The sequence below is a fragment of the Haliotis asinina genome, chromosome 9, assembly GCF_037392515.1.
Source record: "Haliotis asinina isolate JCU_RB_2024 chromosome 9, JCU_Hal_asi_v2, whole genome shotgun sequence".
Classification (NCBI taxonomy): domain Eukaryota; kingdom Metazoa; phylum Mollusca; class Gastropoda; order Lepetellida; family Haliotidae; genus Haliotis; species Haliotis asinina.
Genome location: NC_090288.1, coordinates 16,235,744 through 16,254,325, shown reverse-complemented (window position 1 = coordinate 16,254,325; position 18,582 = coordinate 16,235,744). Strand labels below are relative to the sequence as shown.

At 39.4% G+C, this 18,582-nt stretch overlaps 1 protein-coding gene across 1 annotated transcript; it reads right to left on the bottom strand.

Moving 5' to 3' along the window:
* Positions 1 to 438: 438 nt before the first annotated feature.
* Positions 439 to 18,251, bottom strand: LOC137295747 (gelsolin-like protein 2). Its single transcript, XM_067827278.1, has 14 exons — positions 18,181 to 18,251; positions 17,521 to 17,601; positions 17,003 to 17,076; positions 15,772 to 15,846; positions 15,443 to 15,514; positions 14,400 to 14,530; positions 13,464 to 13,572; positions 11,274 to 11,384; positions 10,599 to 10,676; positions 10,313 to 10,401; positions 2,831 to 2,900; positions 2,055 to 2,150; positions 996 to 1,073; positions 439 to 726 (listed from the first exon to the last, which is right to left on the bottom strand). The coding sequence occupies exons 1-14, from the start codon at positions 18,185 to 18,187 to the stop codon at positions 709 to 711; spliced, it is 1,089 nt and encodes a 362-aa protein (XP_067683379.1). The 5' UTR covers positions 18,188 to 18,251; the 3' UTR covers positions 439 to 708.
* Between the last annotated feature and the right edge of the window lie 331 nt (positions 18,252 to 18,582).

Below are 18,582 nucleotides of genomic sequence, written 5' to 3'. Positions count from 1 at the left end.
ACTGTCTGGCAGTTTACACTTTTAATGATTGAAATGATTTTCATTCAGATCTTAATATTCCTCTTCTACAATGTTTAAATATTCATGACGTTATTTATTAACATAACTGAAATATGCGAATTTAACCTCACCATCCAATTTCTTTTGGTAATGTCAAACATGCAGCACTTGAGGATGATTATCAATGATTTATCATCTATTGCACAATTATAGTTAGATACAAATAAGTAAGATGTTATTGTCATTGATAAATTCCTAGGCCAAAACCTGGAAGAATCAGCAACATTGTTTAGAAAGTGTGTCATGCACAATTATTACCTTGCATGCTTGTGGTAGCAGCTACATGATATATTAGACTATTGATACAAAAAATGTTCAACGCCAGCATCTCTCAGTCAGGACACTGACCTTCACAAAGGTCATTTCTGTAAGGTCAAAAGGTAAAGGTCGTTTCTTAAACACCAATTTGACCTTGCTTTAATAGCAGCATTCCCAGAATCAAAGATTACCAGTTGAAATGAAAGAGTTCTTTAGCAAGTATTTCAATTTTAGCCATTTGAAATCTTTATTACCATAAGTTGGTAGTGTGAGATAATGGATGCAGATGAAACATGCTTCGAACATTCTCCTCCTGGCCTTCACATCTACAGGAATCTGTGTCGATGCCTGTCTGGGAGATCTGGTGTCCAATATGGCCGTAGTTGTGGTTTATGCAGAGACTGCCACCTGCAACAGAAAACAAATATTGTGTCAAGGTCCCCAAAATACAAACATGGCAGTGAGTGAGTGAAAGGTGAGTTTAGTTTTACGCGGGGTTTAGAAACATTCCAGCAATATTCCGGTAGAGGATACAAGAAAAAGGCTCCACGCAGTGTACAGATATGGGAAATCCAACCTGGGTCTTTGGCATGAGGAGCAAACACTTTAACCACTAGGCTACCCCAATGCCACCCAAAGCTAGAATACTGTCCAATTTGCTTGTGGTGACCACTTACCTCAAAGGCTTTTGACCGTCCCCCTTCCTTGATGACAGTCAGAGGAGAGGACACTACAGTCCTGCTCTGCATGTACGCCTGGGACAATAAACCACAGACATGTTTATGATCATCAAGTCTCTATAGTACATGTATAGACATTAAAAACTCAATCACAACATAACAATCCTACCTTTACTATTCAGTTTTGAAAAAGTCTTTAACTGAGGACTGCTTACACTGGGTGCTGCTGCTTTGCAATACAATGGACTACATTACTTAAGAGATGATGTAAAAAAATTTTTAAAATTGAGTTATTAACAATACCATACAACTGGATATTTGCTTGTTTTCAGTAAATGATCCGCTTTCAGTTAGCAATCTAAGTTTCACATCTTCACGTTCCTATCTTCAAATAATGTTGTTACAATGATGACTAAAAAAGAAGTCAGAGCAGCCATTATCTTACAGATGTGCCATCATTTGGCACATGGGGCAACAAGACATGATATAGTTTATGACAACAACATTTTCATGTGATATACTGCTATGACTTATACTGTGACGAAACAGAAGGCCAATCCTTCCGATAACATTGGATTACAGGGACTTAGCCAGGCCATATTTAGGCCTATTGTGAATGGACGTAACTTGTGAGATGTTGGAAGCTCACAGGAAGGAACGAGGATGGTTTTACGCCGCTTCTAGCAATATTCCAGCAGTATCTCGAGAAGGGACGCCATAAATGGGCTTCATACATTGTATACAATTAGCTCAGACGAGCTTCACACTGTGTGCAATGCATGACTAAACGTCAGTTCTCACAATAAGCACATGGGCCTCTTGTGTGGCAATATGTCAGTTAGATTCATGGAGTTGCTTCCCTTTGATACCGACCTAAGACAAAGACAACAAACACATCAAAAAGAGCAAGTGGGTTGGTGTGCAAGTCAGGTTTTCACATTTTTTATCACTATTCAAGCACTGTTTCATCAGTAAAGGGCTTCAAACACTTTTCCCCTTAGTTGACTCCAATCCAGGTGTCTGTTATATTGAGTGAACAATCAATGTGTATCTTACATGTGCACGAGGGAGACCGTTCTTCTTCTCATCTGGGGAAGCACCAGACCCAATCCAGATGAAGACTTTTGAGGGCGTGTCCAGGAGGAAAACATCCTGTAATGTCAAAGCACTCATCACCAGCCCGTGACACCTCTCTCAAACAAATCATGGTGTGATGTTACAACAAGGGAAATCAAACCTGGGACTGCAACACCCTAACTGCATGACTATCCAATATCGCCCTTACAAATCGTGACCTCATGCTAAGAGACGTTTTTGAGAAATATAGAATGAAAAAGTCAGTAGTTAGAGGCTGAAATATCCAGATAAACTCTGTCTCTATAAATACAACAGTAAGCTGACTTCCAATTACACAGTCTAAAGAGGTTAGACACCTTTGGGACACATTTTTCTTGAATGTGAGTGAGTTTAGTTTTACACTGCACTCAGCAATATTACAGCAATATGGCGGCGGTCTGTAAATAATCGCGTCTGGACCAGACAATCCAGTGATCTACAACATGTGCATCGATCTGCGCAACTGGGAACCAATGACATGTGCCAACCAAGTCAGCAAGCCTGACCACCTGATCCCGTTAGTCACCTCTTACGACAAGCATAGTTGCCTTTTATCGCAAGCATGGGTTGCTGAAGGCCTATTCTACCCCAGGACCTTCACAGGTATATTTTTCTTAAAAATGATACCAAATTTAGAAATTTCTTGACAGTTTGCTATTTTGCATCCAACTTCCTTAACTAACCAAAGTAAAAGTCTTGCTGAGAATGCCACCTACCTCAGAAGCAAAGTCGTCTTTACTAATATCTCCAGTCTTGACATCCTCAAAGGTACCTTCATCAGATAGTCTGGAGAGCAAAAAACACATCATTTGACAAACACCACCATTCAGACTAGACCCAGCTGGTTGAGTGAGTGAGTTTAGTTTCATGCTGCACTCAGCAATATTACAGCTATATGGCGGCGGTCTGTAAATAATTGAGTCTGGACCAGACAATCAAGCGATCAACAACATAAGCATCTATCTGTGCAATTGGGAACCGATGACAAGTGTCAACCAAGTCAGCAAGCCTGACCACCCGATCCCGTTCGTCACCTCTTATGACAAGCACATTCGCCTTTTATGGCAAGCATGGGTTGCTGATGGCCTATTCTGCCACGGGACCTTCACGGATCACCCACCTGGGTGATGTTTAGACAGCAACCAGAAGCATGACACTGCAACTCCCATCAATATACTGTCATGATATATTCTTAGGCATCCTTGAGATCTCCAGGGTACACAACTGATTAATCTCCATTATACCCTCGATACATCTATGGCTCGGCCTGACAATTTTATTATCTCCCTTTCCTGGCTCTGCATTTTCACAGTGGCTAATCAACTAAGCCGCCATTACAACCGAGCTTGCCAGTGTCCACAAAGATAGCGGTAGCAGCTGCAAAGGTTTATTTGCAGTACAACTCAGATTTTGGGGAAATCATACACAAAAATGAGCAGGTCTGATACATTAAAATAACATATGCAAGAACTCCTTCTAATGCTTTCAGAGTACCTCTGCATCATTTGTATTGCCAAGTTTAATTAGTTAGAAAATGTAAGAAGTGAAAGTGAGTTGTGAGGGGTATGCTCAACTTCCCAGCACTGACATCTGATTGAATAAAAAGCCAGCCAAGTGAGGTAATAAATTCATCATAGATGCATCCAGGGTATAGTGGAGATTTATCAGAACATATACCCCGGAGATATTGAGGATGATTCTTAGGGTGATGTTTATTCATCTTACACTGATCGTATGCGCACCTCTGCTATTACCCGGCACCCATGAAGAGCCACCTCCTCCAGGTGGGTGCTGGATAACGCTAAGTGCTCTTCTCCCGTGTGGACCCGGGACAGAATGTGTCCACAGCACCCCATTGCTTGTCGTAAGAGGCGACTAAATTGGGCAACCTGTTTGCCGTGGGTTGCGTCCCGTGTCGGTGGAGGACGGGAACCTGGTGGTTGAGGGCAGTTGGGCTTTTAACTGCTTTCCATTTGCCCAACACACCACTTTGGCCCTTACTTCACCTAGACGGGTGGTTGAATTGGCCCGATTCAACCAATCGGCTGGTCATGCCAAGCCCTGTGCATGGACTGTCTATCTGCCATTGCACAAATTTGATTTCCAATTGTTTTAAATTTCGGCTTTGGCAATACTGGTGATTTGTAACTTGTTTGATTGTAAATTATGATTATATGAACTTTGCCTAGAGTCTTATGCCAGAAGGCGATGGCTCATGGGCCAATCTGGTAGATTAATTTCTTATAATTCTTCTACTGGAGTATATCATCCGGGTATCCTTGGTGCTGCAAGGTGGAGGCCAGCTTGCTTTAGCACTGTCCTTGTGATACTCCGTGGTGGGTGGGGAGCTCGGATGATGAACCATATGACACCAATCATGGCTTATGAAATACCAACCAAAAAAACCAAACGTCCACTTGAAATTGATCCTGTTGATGTTGATCATAGACCGTCTCTATCGATTGAGTATTGGCCACGTTTCCTCGTTATTGAGACTCCGGAAAAGACACCATTGAAGTTGAACCCTTTCGCAGTGTCAAAGGGTATTCAAGGTATTGCAGGAGATGTTAAGAACATTAGACGCTTACGTTCGGGTGCGCTGCTAATTGAGTGCAGCAAGAAACAACAAGCAACCAACTTGATGAGTATTGAATCTTTTGTGGGTATTCCGGTCACGGTCTCTGCTCACAAGACCTCGAACACGAGTAAAGGTATCATCAGAGATCGGGATCGATTGTTTGCTGACATGACCGAACTTGATATAGCATGTGAAATGAAAGATCAAGGTGTGCTGTATGTGAAGCGTTTTTCAACCCGAAAAAACAATGACACATTCCAAACGAATTCTTATCTGTTTTCTTTTTCATCGCCAAATGCTCCCAAATCAGTGAAGGCAGGTTACTGCAATATCCAAGTTGAAACGTACATCCCCAACCCACTCAGATGTTTTAAATGCCAGAAATATGGACACGGTGTAAATACCTGCACATTGTCTGTTGTGTGTGCTCACTGTGGTGAGAAGACACACACAACGGAAGATTGTGACAGTGATTTTAAAAAATGCACCAACTGCTCAGGCGACCATTCATCTTCTTCGAAACAGTGTCCAATCTGGAAAGAGCAAATGGCAATAAACAGAATAAAGTTTACCCAAAACATCTCTTTTTCTGAAGCAAAGAAACTGGTGAAGCGACCTGACCTTACAGAAAGTTCCTGATCCTATAAATTCTTTCTCTACCGTACTTCATAAAATAGCTGATGAATGTGTTCCGAAGTCCTCTTCTAATCCACATATACGTAAACCATGGTTTACTGATGACTGCAAACAAGCTAGGAAGGCACGAAAGAAAGCAGAACAGTATTTCCGTCGCTATCCTATGGTGCATAATTTAAATAAATTTTAAATTTTAAATGCTAAAGCACGGCGTACTTTTAAACAGAACAAACGCCAATCTTGGCAAAATTATGTATCTAAAATAAATTCACGGACACCCATGTCCAAGGTATGGAACATGGTCCAGAAAATTAAAGGTAAAGGTACTAAATCTACTCTCAATCATCTTAAACATGGAGATCAAGTACTTATCGATAAATCAGATATCGCAAATAAACTGGGTGAAACCCTTGCTAAACACTCTTCCTCTTCTAACTATTTACCTAAATTCCAGCAGTATCAAAAACAACAAGAAAAGAAAACTATTAATTTCAACTCAGATAATGGGGAAGATTATAATGAAACTTTTTCTATTCATGAGCTCCATACTGCTCTTGATCAAGCTCATGATACTGCTACAGGAGCTGATAACATACATTATCAACTCCTGAAGCACTTACCAGAATCCTGCCTAGAAACTCTCCTAAATATTTTTGATGATATTTGGACATCGGGTAACTTTCCTTCATCATGGCGTGACGCCATAGTAGTACCCATACCTAAACCTGGACGTGATCATACCGATCCATCCAATTATCGTCCGATTTCGTTAACTAGCTGTGTTTGCAAGACCATGGAACGCATGATAAATAATCGACTTGTTTGGTAAACAATCTTATAACTGATATACAGTGTGGTTTCCATAAAAACAGAAGTACTGTCGATCACTTAGTGCGACTGGAATCATTTGTTAAAAATGCACTAATTAATAATCAACATACTGTGTCTATCTTTTTTGATCTTGAGAAGGCATATGACACAACCTGGAAATATGGTATTTTAAGAGACTTACATGACTTCGGCTTGCGAGGTCGTTTGCCTCAATTTATTGCCAACTTTTTAAATAACAGACAGTTTCAAGTTCGAGTGGGTTCTACCCTGTCTGATCATTACAATCAGGATCAGGGTGTTCCACAAGGCAGTATTCTGTCAGTCACACTCTTTAGCATAAAGATAAATAGTTTATCAAAAGTTTTAAACGATTCAATTGATGGATCGTTATTTGTGGATGATTTTAATATTTCTTGTCGTGGTAAATATATGCATACTATTGAACGGCAACTGCAGCTGTGCTTAAATAAAATAAATAAATGGTGTCTTGAAAACGGCTTTAAATTTTCTAAATCCAAAACTAATTGTATACACTTTTGTCGAAAATATAAACCGCATAAAGATCCTGAACTGTTTCTAAATGGATCTCCCATAAAAGTTGTAAAGGAGGCCAAGTTCTTGGGAATAATTTTTGACTCGCATTTAACGTTTCTACCACATATCAAATCCCTCAAAACTAAATGCCTGAAGGCACTTGACTTGTTGAAAGTCGTTTCAAATTCTAGGTGGGGAGGGGATCAAGCTACCCTCCTGCAGCTCTATCGATCACTGATCCGGTCAAAACTTGATTATGGCTCCATTGTGTATGGTGGAGCCTGTAGAAGCAACCTAAAACTTTTAGATTCTGTTCATCACCAAGGTCTAAGACTTTGTCTTGGCTCATTTAGAACTTCACCTGTTGACAGCCTGTACGTTGAGGCTGATGAGCCATCTCTTGAGCAGCGACGTGTAAAACTAGCTTTACAGTATGTAACAAAATTATATTCTAGTGAGTCAAACCCTGCATATAACTGTGTTTTCAGTTCTCTGTATGAGGATGTATACAAAAAGAAATCTTCTCTTGTTCCGCCTCTTGGTTTAAGAATTAAACCATTTCTTTCTTCAGCCGGCATTGAGCTGGAATATATAGCTCCTTCCCGTCTTCTTTCTTCTCCTCCTTGGCAATTGGTTCGACCACAGGTTGACCTAACATTAACCACATTTAAAAAATGAGAAACGAATGAATTACAGTATAAACAAGAATATAATCAATTGAAACATAAATATAGCAGTTATAAATCCTTATTTACAGATGGGTCCAAGGACGGTGGCGCAGTAGCTTGTGCCACTGTCATTGAATCCAGAACAATATCTTCTAGATTACCAGACAACAGTTCTATTTTTACCGCTGAGGCTAACGCCATATTAACAGCTCTTAAATATATTCAAAGACGCCATAAACATAAACAATATATAATCTATTCCGACTCTCTTTCTTGCCTTCAGGCGATTAAAACTTTTTCTTGTAAACAGCCACTTTTAATTGAAATTATTGAATTATATAATGATCTTGCTACTGGCCAGTACGACATCGTCTTCTGTTGGTTACCCAGCCACGTGGGCATTTCTGGGAACACATTGGCTGACCTGACTGCTAAGGCGGCACTCAACAAATCTGTGACACCTCTTCTTATTCCATACACTGATTATAAAGCTATCATTAGGTCTTACATCCGTGATCTGATGCAGAAGAAGTGGGACACTCAAGTAGGTATTACATGAAATAAAACCCTACATTGGTTACACCTACTTGGGTTGTCAGTCCAGATTTGAAGAGGTCATCATGCGACGATGTCGTATTGGCCACACACGATATATACATGAATATTTGCTTAAAGGTGAAGATCCTCCGTTTTGTATCCCTTGTGATGAAAGAATCACAGTCAAGCATGTCTTGCTTGACTGTGTGGAATATTCCATCACAAGGGATAACTTTTTTAAATCAAGAACTATGAAGGATCTTTTTAGTAATGTTAGTGCCCATTTAATCATTGCATTTTTAAAAGAATTAGACCTGTTACATGACTTGTAAATAGATTACTATTTTATAATTGGAAGTTGAATTAACAACTTAAGATTGTTAGTGGTTGTATCCTCGAAGGGGGTTGAAGTACAGTAAAATTATTGTCCTCCTGAGAGGGTACGTAAGTCCCACAACAGTATAAGTCAGATTTAATCTTCCACTTTTTTAATCGTAGAATATGTGTCATTTTAAATTGTGGCTAATCTTGCATACAGTCGCCAGCAGCTGAGGGGATGGTGTAAACCCAGCTAGGGACCATGTAGGTAGCAAACGTACTGTAAGTCCCCATTGCCCCTAGTATGGTAACCTACCTTCAGTTGTTGGCGATCTATAGCCTGTTTTTATGTTGTATTGTCCGAATAGTGATATTAGTTTTAACTTTCCACACTAGTTTTAATCCCATTTGTGATATTCTAGTAGTCGTACTGTCCCTCGTTGACAGGTTTTTATAGTATCCATATATTTCATTTCAGTATTTAACGTTCTCGTCACGATATGGCTGAGATATTGCCGATGTGACGTTAAATATTAACTCACTCACTCACTCACTCACTGCTATTACCCACCTACACATACATTGGTTAAAAAGGGTTAGCAGATGTAGGTGATACCATGTTGATTCAGGTCATCTGGACCACCAAATCACCATCTGCATCACTTTGGACCTGTTCTGATTTTAATATCTCAATTGGAGACAATAATACATTTTCTTAAACCACACAAATACAGTCATCCCTCCCATCAGTGTGCTTCGGAATAATGCAAATTCGGTTTAACCACAGGGTAAGCTGTGGCTCCCATAAAAAAAGTTGAACTGCGATCACATCTTTCCATGAAATCGAAAATAGTTCATCATCCAATCCGCTCTTGCGGTCTGATAAATTGCCTAAACTAGTGAAACTCAGTGTTTATCGTACATATCCATTTTTTCAGATGCTTAAAACATGCAGGGTTTTCTCAATAATAATCCTACCAACATCATAGTAGTAACTTATGAAAGAACAGACATGCTATCACTGTATCAGTTGAGTTACAAAGAGTAGTTACAATGTTTGCTGTGATGCAACACATCGTGCTATAAAACACAGTCATCCGAGGATGTATGGTGTCATAAACCACATTTTATTTGACTAAATTCAATCCCAATTTTATTTACTTAAACTGACAGAAACAACGGAAACATCGCGAGTGAATGGCATTACTTCATTCCATACATGTACAAGTTCCGCTTACCACATTCGTGAGGGTCCGTTTTTCGTGCCTATCGCGATAGCACCAATTTCACATTATTCTTAGCGATCACAAACAGAATACAGTCTCGTAATCCGTGGACCCCAAGACCCGTTTTATTGACTCATTGAAGTCAGTTTTAAAAATTGAATGGCCAACATTTTGTTTTTGACAAAGTTGTAAGTACCGCGGGAAGTCAGCGGTGACTTGTCAAACTTTCTCCTATGTAAAATGAATCCGGTCAGGTAACAGCCTGTGTTCAGTGTTACGTTAATTACGTTTGCAGAAAACATGCAATCTGTTACAATAACTGCTTAATATATAAAATATTCTGATAATGGAATACAAGTTCCATACGTATCACCAGTATATTGGACCAAAACATCTGTGCACAGCTGATCGCTATTTCCGACTTAGTTGAATAACAGGTAGCATAACAAGAATCACAATTAAGTTATCTAGTGATTTTTGATTGCAAGTTTCCCGTACATATATATGTTTTCATTTTCAAAGTTTGTTCATCTTCACCTTCAATGATACGATATAGCTTTGACTGGGCACAATACACAAAATAGCTGTTTTGTTATGTCCTTGGAAAATACGATTTTACTTGACCTTTTTTCCACATTATGTAATAGGTACTATAACGCAGCTGTCAAATGACGCGGGGATTCATCCATGGACCCCCAAACCCGCGTTATGGCGAGGGATGACTGTACTTCACACAGCAGGTACCTAATGAATAGTACAACCAAGGCATACACATACCCTTGAATCAAATAACATATAGGTTATGCTTGTCAACCTATACCAATAAATTTCAGAATACAGACCAACGGTGCCTTGGTCTGCTGCTCTTACTTAAGGAGTTCCTTGTCTCCTTCAGGCTCGTCCTCATCATCACTGTCCCCATCAACATCATCTTCTGTCAGAGCATCGAAAAACTCAGACTGAAACATAATAAGTTATGAAGAAATTCATTGATACAGCACAGTCTGCAAGGCTTACCACCCAATCCCATTAACGTCACCTCTTACGACAAGCATGAGCTACTGAAGACCAGTTCTACAACAGGACTTTAGTCTGCCTAGCCGTGTCTGTTTATCTAATTATGTTTTTGTGTACAGTATGTGAAGTCTTAACTTACACATCCATCGCCCTCATCTATGACGGTGTCATCACTGGATCCTCTGTCATTCTTCAGTTTAGCCATAAATTCCATAGCCTGCAACACCAATGTTTTTATTGTGAAATCATCATCATCATCATCATCATCCAATATCAACAAAAATATCGCGACAATGATGGTGAACATACCACCACCATTGCCATCACCATCGCCATCATCACCACCATCGCCATCATCATCACCACCACCATCGCCATCATCATCACCATCACCACCACCATCGCCATCATCATCATGAATATACTACCAAGATCAGCATCGTCATTTTCAATTTTCTCTGTTTTACGTTTAACAACAAGATGCATTGGTCTACACCATCTATACCACTGTCTAGTCATTAATTCTATGTCACTGTAGCTTCTGAGCGAGCAAGAGAGTTTGGTTTTACACCCCTTCTAACAACATTTCACCAAAAGCACAGCTGGGAACATCCAGAAATGGTCTTCACAAACTGTACCAATGTGGGGAATCAAACCTAGGCCTTCAGCATGGCGAGGAAAAACGCCCACAGCATCTCATCTAGAAGCAGCAGCAATAGGTAGCATGGAACACGTAGCTGCCTGAGTATCTGCAGTATCCCACTGTTGCACTCATGAACCTTTGGACAATCACACTTTCTTCCACGAAACTCACCTTGGACTTCTCAAAAATGTTAGAGCCGCTGCCATTGTACTGGATAAACCTCTTGCCAAGGTCAAGGATGAAAATATCTGAAGATTTGAGCGACTTCTTGATGAGTGGCACCTACAAGAAAAACCGACACTTATAACTCGAACACTTTTTAATAACAAAGTATGTCAACTTAAAAATCCAAAATTGATGGTGTCAGATGTTTATCTTTTCAATAAACCCACAACTAGCATCCTATCAGTGAAACCCACAGGTACCATGCTTTAAGTGAAACCCACAACCATCATCACTTCAGTGGAACCCACAAATGCCATCATTTCAGTCAAACCCACAATCACCATCCTATAAGTGAAACCCACATGTACCATCACTTCAGTGAAACCCACATGTACCATCACTTCAGTGAAAACCTCATGTAGCATGCAATCAGCGAGACCCACATGTACCATCCTGTCAGAGAAACCCGCAAGTATAGGCAAGCTACAGAGATCAGCGACAAAGAAGAATCTTTGACCAAAGATCATCAGATCCTGGAACATCTCTCTTATATCAGCGTTCATAGGCATGTGAGTCTCGAGCAACGCTTACTTTCCAGTACTAAGGAGGTTCCTGGTTCCATTTGCGTGCACCAACTTGTGATATGCAAGACTGGGCCCAACTTACTAACATTCTCAGTTACTAATCTAAACTACCAATAATAAAATATGTATCTATTTACAAACAATTTATCAAAACTTATCTCGTAATCATTGTTTTTCAAGTACAGTCATCCCTCGCCATAACGCGGGTCTTGGGGGTCCATGGATGATCCCCCACGTTATTAGACATCCGCGTTATCGTACCTGTTACATAATGTGGAACAAAGGCCAAGTAAAATCATATTTTCAAAGGACATAACAAAACAGCTATTTCATGTATTGTGCCCAGTCAAAACTATATCGTATCATTGAAAGTGAAAATAAACAAACTTTGAAAACAAAAACATATATTTGAACCAGAAACTTGCAATAAAATCACTAGACATAATAATTTAACTGTTGTTCCTGTAATGATACCTGTTATTCAACTAAGACCTAAATAACGATCAGCAGTGTACAGAAGTTTTGGTCCAATGTACCGGTGATTCAGTTAAAAACGATCCGATAATATTTCATCAGATAATTTCTATTCCATTGTCAGAATATTTTATATATTAAGCAGTTATGGTAACATATATATTATATATTCCTATCGGATTAGTATATAATGCATATTTTCTGCAAATATATCTAGCATAATATACACAGGCTGTTACCTGTCTGGATACATTTTACGTAGGAGACAGTTTGACTAGTCACCGCTGACTTCCTGGGGTACTTGCAAATTTGCTTGTGAAAAACAAAATGTTGGTGATTTAATTGTTAAAACTGACTCCAATGAGTCAATGACGCAGGTCTTGCAGTCCATGGATTATGAGGGAGTAATCTGTTTGTGATTGCTAAGAATAATGTGAAATTGGTGCTATCGTGGTAGGCACGAAAAACGGACCCTCACGATTGTGGTAAGCGGAAGTTGTACAAGTATAGAATGAGGTAATGCCATGGTGTCTCCGTTGTTTCTGTCAACAGTTTTAACGAATAAAAATGGGATTGAATTTAATGAAAAAAATGTGTTTTCTTACACCATACGTTCTCGGATGACTGTGTTTACCCACGCTATAGCACGGTGTGGGGCATCACAGCAAACATTGTAACTACTCTTTGTAACTCAACTGATACAGTGACAGCATGTCTTGTCTTTCATAAGTTACTACTATGATGTTGGTAGGATTATTATTGAAAAAACCCTACATGTTTTAAGCATCTGAAAAAATGGATATGTACGATTAATGCTGTCAGTTGCCATCCGCATTGAATTTCACTAGTTTACGTTATTTTCCAGGCCATAAGAGCAGATTTGTTGAGGAGCTATTTTCGATTTCATGGAAGGGTGTGATCGTACTTCAACAGTTTTATGGGAGCCACAGCTTACCCCGCGGTTTAACCGAATCCGCGGTGTCGCGAAGTGCGTTATTGAGAGGGATGACTGTACTGAGGTCTCAGAAAGTACCATGACCCACTTACACACCCTTAACACCTCATCTCTACTTTGCATCAACTATCAATCAAATCAACAATTAAGAAGTTCTGCTTTTAGAAATTAGGACTGACTTACTTCCCTGACAGAAATATCCTTCCCTCTCCCATTGAAGCGAAGGAGCCGAGGTTCATATGTCTCTTCCTCCACGTGCCTGAAGCCAGACTCAGTTCCACCCTCCATCGTCCTGTTAAGAGATGTGACAAATGAGTGAGTGATTGGTTTCCCAACACTTTTAGCAATGTTCCATTAATGATGGGGGACACCAGAAATGGGCTTCACACATTGTACCCATGTGGGGAATCAAACCTGGACCCTCTAACCTTAACCACTAAGCTACTCCAATATCAATCTGACAAAGGAAATACAAAAAAGAAACATGACCAAGTTTAAAAAACACCATTTGAGTTGAACCATGTACATCAGCCAAATATGGCAATACACTGAGAGAAACAAATAAAGGAAAAGAGGAAAATATAATATTTTCATCACCAGCTTTGAATAGCCCTGTAGGGGGAACTCTGAGAATAAAGGAACACTGCCATAAAGTGGTATTCCCTTATAAAATGCAATAATCATGAAATGTTTGACATTTCGGTAAGAGGAGAATATCGCCAACTTCCTCTGTAACTTTTTCTCACAAAGAGTGCCTTGACAAAGTTTTGCCTTGATTTTGTCTAGTAGTTTAACTCCACACTCAAGCAATTTCACAGCTTTATCAAAGTGGGCAGTAAAAAATGAAACCTCAACAAGACAATCCAGTGATTGATATCATATGCAACAATTCATGACATCATGGTGCAATGTCAGAAACAGAGTAAGCATTGGTTGCTGGAGACCAGTTCTAGCCTGTAAAGCTCACAAGAGCTGACTATTTGTTTACACTCTGTACAACTATTTCTGTGGTTGGACAATTGTTTTCGTAAGACACTAATAATTGCAACGATCACAGTAAAGAATAAACAGAACCAGAGTCAGTGTTGAAAGCAGTGTTTAGAAAGTGCGTAAACATACATCATGCCCCGGGGGAAGTAAGACTTGAACAGTGAAGATTCGTGACCTTGAACTTCACGATGTTGAACAGCCGCATCATCCAAGAATGTGTCAAGCTCCACGATCTTGTAGGCAACGGTTCCATATTCATCCTGGTGATATAACATGCATTTCATGTTGTCATAGAAATAATTATTGACTGGGTGGAAAAAAACCCCTACAATGCATGGAGCGCTAACAGCAACAAAAATCATTTGTGTGATTCTTGTTTACAAGCTGTACAATCACAGTCTTTTAACAATAAAGTCAATCAGTTAATCCTGTGATCAGCATACATGATTCACATAATTGGGAAACAATGACATGTATCTTTTAAGTCAGCAAGCCTGACCACTTGATCCCATTAGACGCCTTTCATGACAAGTATGGGGTGCCCAACCACTACTGTATTTGTACTGTTGGACAGACAGATCACCATTCATGGAACAAGACACCACAAGTGCATGGCAATGAGAACATTTGGCTGTCGATGTTAACTTACTAGACTCACATCTCATTAAATAATTTGAAAAGACTTTTCCCACAAACAAATATATTCCGAAAATGATTATCTACACTAAACCAAACAAAGAGAACCACACATGTTAGACAATATTTCCAAACCACCCAAGAGACCTCAGAGACAGGGTTGGTCATAACCCAAGTTCAGGCAGGTGAAAGAGCAATACAGAAGACAAGAAAGCTCATAAAACTGCTAACACCACAGGTTCCATTCGTGTCCAGTGTTTGCCAGTATGTTGGTTTTGGTTGGTTTCTTGTTTACACTGCACTTAGCAATATTCCAGCTATATGGCAACAGTCACTAAATGATGAAAATCCAGTGATAAGTAACATTAGTATCGTTCCACACAAATGGGATACGATGACGTGTTAACAAAGTCGGTGAGACTGACCACCTGATCATATTTAATTGAATCTTACGACAAGCAAAGGTTGCTGTGGATCAATTCTGACCCGGCTCTTCATCAGTGTCAGTACATTACATATTTCTACACAAGGTATACCTGAGTACTGTTCTTGCCAATCCAGAAGTGGACACCATACTTCAGTTCTTCTGTTTCCTCATCCTTGTATGTCTGAAATAGAAAAAGTAAGGGATCACATCCAGCCGTGATTCTAGTGCATCTTTACAATCATTCAGTAACTGCATATAAGGCAGACTTGCTACATTCATACCAGCATCATTTAAGCCACTCATTCTCAGTCAGAAATGACACAATCATGTAAATCATACATTACATAGAACTATTCTTGTATTCTTGACAGTGTTCAGGAAATTCAGCTCTTGGGCACAGGTTTATGTGAAGTTTAATGATTTATTTACCATCCTCACATTGAGGATGATGTATGAATCACCGTTGAAGAATTCACCATAATCAACTTCAGGCCAGTCTTTCACTTCAAATTGCTGTTGAGATAAAATGGGGAAAATTATTGTACTTGAAATGTTAAATACACAAATGCAGCAAAGAGTTTTCAACAGTCCTGGTACAGTCAGGCTGGTAAGGCTGATCATCTGATCAGGGCTCTTGCCTACTCTATATGGATCTCAGACAGTGAACAGAATTGGTCTGACTCACTGACTTGGTTGAACACATCATCGTATCCCAGTTGTGTAGATCAATGCACATGCTGTTGATCACTGGAATGTCTAGTCCAGACTTGACTATTTACAGACCTTGCCATATAGCTGGAATATTGCTGAGTGCTGCTTTAAATCGCCAAATGAACAAGCGTCATTAGAAGATGAGATATCCCCCCAGCCACCACATATTTGAAAGGACAAATCATCTGAGAGTTACTTGATGTTTTCTTAGATTAAGTTTCCATGGAAGTCATGAAAAATATAAATGCCATATATCTGTAAACAGCATAAGGCACCAATTCAAGATCTGTCTCATATATCTGCCAAGATCTGTTGAAAGATATCAAATGGTTTTCGAGTTGTGCTCCGGAAACGAAGCCTATAAGTAGAAGCCTAAAAACCTGTAAATACCAAAATGCACCACTTTAGGTTCTGATGTATCTAACAAGTTTTGCAGAAAAATATTGAACGTTTTTTTTGAGTTCTGCTCCAGAAACGAAGCCCATCCCTCCATTTGGAGACTATGTCCAAAACGTTTCCATTGAAACTGGAAAATAATAAATCACAAAAACCTGTAAATAGCAAAAATCACCACTATGGGGTCTGCCACATATATCTACCAAGATTTGCAGAAAAATATTGAACGGTTTTTGAGTTCTGCTCCGAAAACGAAGCCCACCCCACAAATAGACCAACGCCAAAATGTTCCATGGGAAAAAATAAAAATGCGTACGGACAGACGGACAGACAGACGAGACGTCGACTATATCTCCCCGCATTACATGCCTGGGGGATAACAACTAAATCTCCCTGAGAGCACTGTCCTGTGGAACCCACGAAAAACTTTTCAGAGAATACACAGCCTCCCAAGCTGTCTGCATCGTCAAAGAATGATGTGGGCACTCTCCTGGTCTGCACCAAGATATCATGAGGTACCAAACCTCCAACCTGCTATTAAATTCTGCCTTTGTCCACAAACCTCAATCCTCCAGACCTTCAGGCCTGGCTCTTGTCCTGCACCCTGCCAAGCGGGTTCAGCCTCTGCTGACTCCTCTGGAACAGGAAACTGAAACTTAGCAAGTCTTACCAATATGTAGACAAAGTCGAGAATGGAAAGTGGCCCAAACTGCTTCAAACTTCCAATTTCCTATGTATTCAGGATCAGTACCTAAAGATTCTTCCACATTCACTAGAGTAAACTCTTTCAGAAAGCAGTCGCTTTATACAGTGTTTTGTTGCCATTGTGTATTGGTTATGCTCAAATAACAGCATGCTCAACTATTCATGAGATATGCCTTCCAAACCACTACATACTGGATTCTGACACTTCGTAAATCATGCAGAAACATCAAACAAAGAAATTTTTATGGGAAAGAATAACAATAGAATATAGGTATTTTGAAATCTCAATAATACTAAACAAATATACAGGTCATTTGAACAAATTTGAAACAACGATAAGCAACATATGACTGTACATATTTAAGAGAGACTTACTTTTGACCTGCTTTTCAGTGTCAGAGCCAAATAGAGCCATGTTGGAATCCTTCCAGTCATATTTCTTGGCTTTCACTAATCCTGAAAAATACCATGGTTGCACATACTGAGATATAATTACACTGGAGTTGTCATTTATTGTACAGATAGCATTACTTCAAAGGCAACATGGACCCTATCCTAAATAATTTTACTGCCATCTCAAACAAAAAAAGAATAATAAAATGAAAATAATAAAAAAATTCATTCATAATACCATGAAACTGTGCATCTTTCACACTTGATTACTACAAAAAACCCTTATGATATTTTGGACCGATCTAATTAAAAAACCTGGTCCCTTTTCCTCAAAGTGATCATAGCGCTACGACAGTCATAAGTCTATGTTAAAGTATTGGAGTTATGATCATCTTAGCTCTGTGACCATTTTGTGGAAAGGCTCACTGAAGTAGAAGCACATAAACTCTCAACAGAAACATAAACATAAACATAACATGACAATTTCACAGAGTGAAACAGATTCAGAATATTTCAAAGATGATTGTAAAGTAAAATCTACAATACACTGACAATCTCAATATTATCATTCTAATACTTCATATAACATGTTTCCTATGAGACGATCATGATAAAGACTATAAACAATGAATGAATCCTTACCTCTCATGATTGAGTGGGTGATGAATGACTTCGTTCAGAAACAGATAACAAAATCTGGAACAGAAACCCAACTCATCAAACATTTACCCTACACAGTCAACATCAAACTCAATGGTCAAACAAGAGGAAGACCTGCAGAGGGAGCTTCAGCAAAGCCTGAGCTATTCTGATACACCTGACCTCATTAAAAAGCTATGACCACACCTTCTCTGTTTGAGTGAGGTTACATGACCTCAATGGCGGATGGGGTCTTGTGAATCACTGAGTAAACGGTACAAGCCCTAGGCCAGACATTTCACACATAAGATTTGACAGTTCAGTATCTTATCACCGCCTACACTTCTCTGTCACTGGTGTGCAACACTCCTTGCTCTATGGCTTGTTTTTATGAAAATGGAGATT

Bases quoted from the DNA above. Each gene is read 5' to 3' on its own strand.
- LOC137295747 (XM_067827278.1), bottom strand. The intron at 13,573-14,399 runs GTATGTTTACGC...ATCTCTTAACAG, and splicing joins TACTTCCCCCGGGGCATGAT to GACGATGGAGGGTGGAACTG. The intron at 11,385-13,463 runs GTAAGTCAGTCC...TTTTTCTTGTAG, and splicing joins AGGATATTTCTGTCAGGGAA to GTGCCACTCATCAAGAAGTC.